General features: G+C 60.9%; 1 protein-coding gene across 1 annotated transcript; it reads right to left on the reverse strand.

Moving 5' to 3' along the window:
• Positions 1 to 166: 166 nt before the first annotated feature.
• On the reverse strand, positions 167 to 997 carry LOC145963171 (uncharacterized; the record flags this gene model as incomplete). Its single annotated transcript, XM_083084859.1, has 1 exon — positions 167 to 997. A coding segment is annotated over exon 1 (831 nt), but the record flags the coding sequence as incomplete, so codon positions are not given.
• Between the last annotated feature and the right edge of the window lie 2,941 nt (positions 998 to 3,938).

Consider the following 3,938-nt stretch of genomic DNA (forward strand, 5'->3'; position numbering starts at 1 on the left):
CGGCCAGGGCGTCTTCCTTCGCTCTCTCTCCCGCGTTGCGTGGAAGCCGGGAGAGCGTACGCCGGGCCTGGACGGAGGAGCGCCGCAGCTCGGCGATTTCCTCCGTCCACCAATAAACGGCCCGTCTTGGGCGGGATGTGGCCCGGGGCATAGATGCGTCGCACACCTGGTGCATGACACCCCGGAGCCATTCTACTTCCTCATGGATATCCCGCCCCGCTGCTCCCTCCGGCATCCCCCACGTTACCGCTCGTAAGGCGGTCTCCAGCTCCTCTTCGTCAAGCTTAGTGAGGGCCCATCTCACTTCGTTGCCCCCCCCTTGGGGTGGGCGAGGAAATGGCCGACGCGCAGTGCCTAGGACCACCTCTATGTACAGGTGGTCCGACAGGGTTTCTCCCCTCATGTCCTGCACCACGCGCCAGCCACTTACCATGCGTGCCGCATATGGGGAGCCCATCGTGATATCCACGATGGACTTGCCCTGCGGCCGCACACAGGTGCTTGCACGACCCCTGTTTAGTATGCAGAGGCCGTGCTCACTCGCCCACCCAACCAGGGTATTGCCCCTTCGATCCCGGCGAGTTTCGCCCCAGGCCGGGGATTTGGCGTTAAAGTCCCCGGCCACGATTATAGGGGCGTCGGGGGTGTCGCGCAGAATGCCCTGCACGACCGCCCCCAGTTGTTCCAAAAACGCCTCAAACTCGCCGGGTGTCCATCTGGGGGGGGCGTAGCACGAAGCTACATAAATGGGCCCCCACTTCACCGCAACGAACCCCCCTCCCCTTTCTACTAGTCTGAGGGAGGGGGAGTTCGCGCCGGCCCTCACTACCGCCACCGAGCCTCCGACATCCCCGATCCAATTATCATTGCGATCGGGGACCGTATATGGCTCGGAGACGATCCCCAATCCCACTTCACGCTCGACCAGGCTCTGCATAAACAGTTGTTGCGCCTGGCCGGCGTGATTAAGATTGGCTTGAAGGAGTCTGGTGGTCATATTTATTTCTGTTCACCAGGCTCCTCCAGCACCACTTCCATCTGCTCACCATCTCCACCTTCTGCCCTCACCTCGGGCTCCAGTGGGTGATGATCTACGGACGCTTTGTCCGGTCTTGCCCGTAGCCTCCTCTGCGGCAGAGGCTCACATTCCATAGCCCCCTCTTCTTGTACAGAGGGGGTGGAACTCTTCTCCTCATCTTTCTTTCCCCCATCTATGGGGGAGGAGGAGGTTGATGCAACGGGCTTAGTTGCCCGCCCGCTCGCTTTCCTCCTTGGTGCAGTACAGGTGCGGGAGCCTGCACGATGATCAGCCGGACGGCCGAGATCCGCGCACACCGGGCATCTCGCCGGGGCTGTGCAATCCCGAGCCGCATGTCCAGGTCTCCCACACCTGTAGCAGTCGCCTCCTCTATCCTTGGGGCTCGTGCATTGGGACTTCGTATGTCCCTTCCCCATGCATTTGAAGCACTGGAGAGGTCGTCTCTCCAGTGCCTCCACTCTAGAGTTGGTCCACCCTATTCTAATTTTCTTGGCTGCAGCCAGCTTGTTGGCCACAGCCAGAGGGCAACGGACCCACACCGTGCCGAGTCCTCTACCGACGAATCGGATCGGCCCGACCTTTACTAAGTCAGGGGCACATCCCCCAACCGAAGCCACCGCCCTTCTGACGTCCTCCTCCTCCGTCGACTCGCACAGGTCCCGGATTCGGAGCTCTGCCGTAGTGATGGGGCAGGCAACTCTTACCCCATCCTTTCCAGCAAACACCTCCCTGATTTTTTCAGCGAGCGCCTCCGCCTTGCGCCGGTTGTCCGGGCCGCCCACCTCAAATATTTGTGCGCCCGTGACCGCCCTCCTGGCCGTCATCCCTTCGATCTCTAGGCTGGCCAGGTCTATTTTCTCCGTGGCCAGCTTGATCGTCTCCTTGTACTGGCCGGGTGGACAGGTGATGACCACCGCGGCCGTCCTCGGAGTCCTTCTCCTCTTCTTCTTATTACCCCCTCCACTCCCCTGGGTAGTGGGAGGTGAGGAGGCTTGTCCAGGGGGCCGGGGTTGGCTCACGCCTTTACCGGTTCCCCCGGGTTTGGCCGCTGGAGCGGGAGTGCTCTTGGCGCGACCCTCCGCGACTTTGCCCTGGCGGGCCTTCCTGCCGACCACCGTCCTCCATTCCCCGTCGTTCCCCTTAGTGGGGGGCTGGGAGGCATGCCCATCAATGGTGGCCTCTTCCTTCCTCTGCTTCCCGGGGGCTTTTGGGGGCCCCTGTCCATTTCCGGCCGTGTTTCTTGAGGGTTGAGGGGCCACAGGCTCCCTCTTCCCCCTCGGAGCCGGCCGTGGAGCGGATGGGGGAGAGGTTGTATCCTCGCTCCCCTTCTTCTTTCCTTTATTTTTCTTTTTCTTTTTCCTCTTCTCCCCTTGTATCTCTGCCCTGGGTGCAGAGGTCGCAGGGGGAGGAGTCTCCCTTGGAAGCTCCACGTCTCCGCCTCTCCGAGAGTCGGAGGCTTTGGTCTCCTTCTCGATGACCGAGGCGGAGACATAGGACTCCAGCGTCAGCGTCGGAGGTGACTTTATCTTCCGGGGTTGAGGCGTGGGGGTGGGCATCGGGCTGGACTTCACTGTCCTAGAACCCTCGCCGTAGAGCTCGTTGAGCCTTTGGAGCATTTGGTTTCGCTCCCTCAGTGCCCTTTCTCTTCTCGCCTCATCTTCCGCATCCACGTCTATCGCCACCCGGCTGAGGCCTTCTACGACCTCGTCGAATTCCCCGCGTTTTTCCGCGGGGAGGCCAGGCGGGTAGACGTCTATGCATCTGGCCCCTCCTTTAAGCGCTGGACCCCTAATGTAGGGGCTCGGTTCCTCCTGGAGGGGTTGCGATGCATTCCTTCTCTCCTCTTCTTTCTCCTTCCTCTCTTCACGAGAGGGGTAGGAGTGGGTTGGGAGGGGTGGAAAGGCCTTCCTGTCGTCTAGCCGGAGGGGGGTTGTCCCCTCCTCCTCCGAACTAGTCTCAATTGTAACGGCCCTCCTCCTCTTCACTCCTCTGTTCCTCTTCTGACCTGGTGGAGGGGACTCGGGAGCCGGAGCCGTTGGTTTTCGGGCCTCCTTCATCTCCCGTATTTCTTCCCTGAGCTGTTCGACCTCCTTCCTGTAACGTTCCAGCTCCTTCCTACTGCCCATTTCTTCGTTCTCGCGCGCCCTCTCGGCAAGAACAGTGGTGGCCGCCCTCACCATCGCAACCACCTTTCGCATCTCCCCGACCAGGCTGCCCTTCATCCCGTTGGAACAGTCCGCTATTTTATATATGGTGGCAGACTGCTCCACCATCCTCGCGACAACGTCCTCCAGAGGAGCGTGGGATAGCTCCTCCTCCATGTCCTCTTCCTGCCTGAGGACCTCGTTCCATCTGGCCCCCTTAGGGGGAACGAGTGGGTCGAGGGCCTTCCGGGCACTTTCCTCCCGCGCATCCTCCTTCTTCTGTCTGGCCCGTTCCTCATCCTTTTCTCTTTTTCCCACGTACAGGCCGCAGCCTGGCTTCGGGTACCTTCCTCTTCCTTTCTTCTTCCGTAGTGCCTCCTCTTCCGTGATGTCCACGACGTCCACCTCCTCGTCTATCTCTGTGGCACTTCCGTCGAGCGAGTCTACCTCCATGCCTGCCTGTGCCCATCTCGGTTGGTCGATGGGATTTGGTTGTGGTTGAGACGGGGTTACCCCGCTCTCCCCACCACTTCTCTCGCCACCCGTTGTAGGAGTGGAGCCAAGCTCCACTTCGTTGGGTGCAATAGGCGGAGGTGGCACCTCCTTCCCGGTTCCCGAAAGGGGTATTCTGGGCCCTAGCGTGACCCTCAATGCCCTGTCCAAGGACATTTTGGCGGCGACGTGTTCCACCTTGGTGACAAGAGGTTTGGATCCCTTGTCGGTGGTCTCGTACGGCGCATAGCGCTCCCCGCCAT

Source organism: Camponotus vicinus, unplaced genomic scaffold (assembly GCF_025532165.1).
Source record: "Camponotus vicinus isolate PSW18456_S1 unplaced genomic scaffold, iyCamVici1.0 SCAF_12, whole genome shotgun sequence".
NCBI classification, from domain to species: Eukaryota; Metazoa; Arthropoda; class Insecta; order Hymenoptera; family Formicidae; genus Camponotus; species Camponotus vicinus.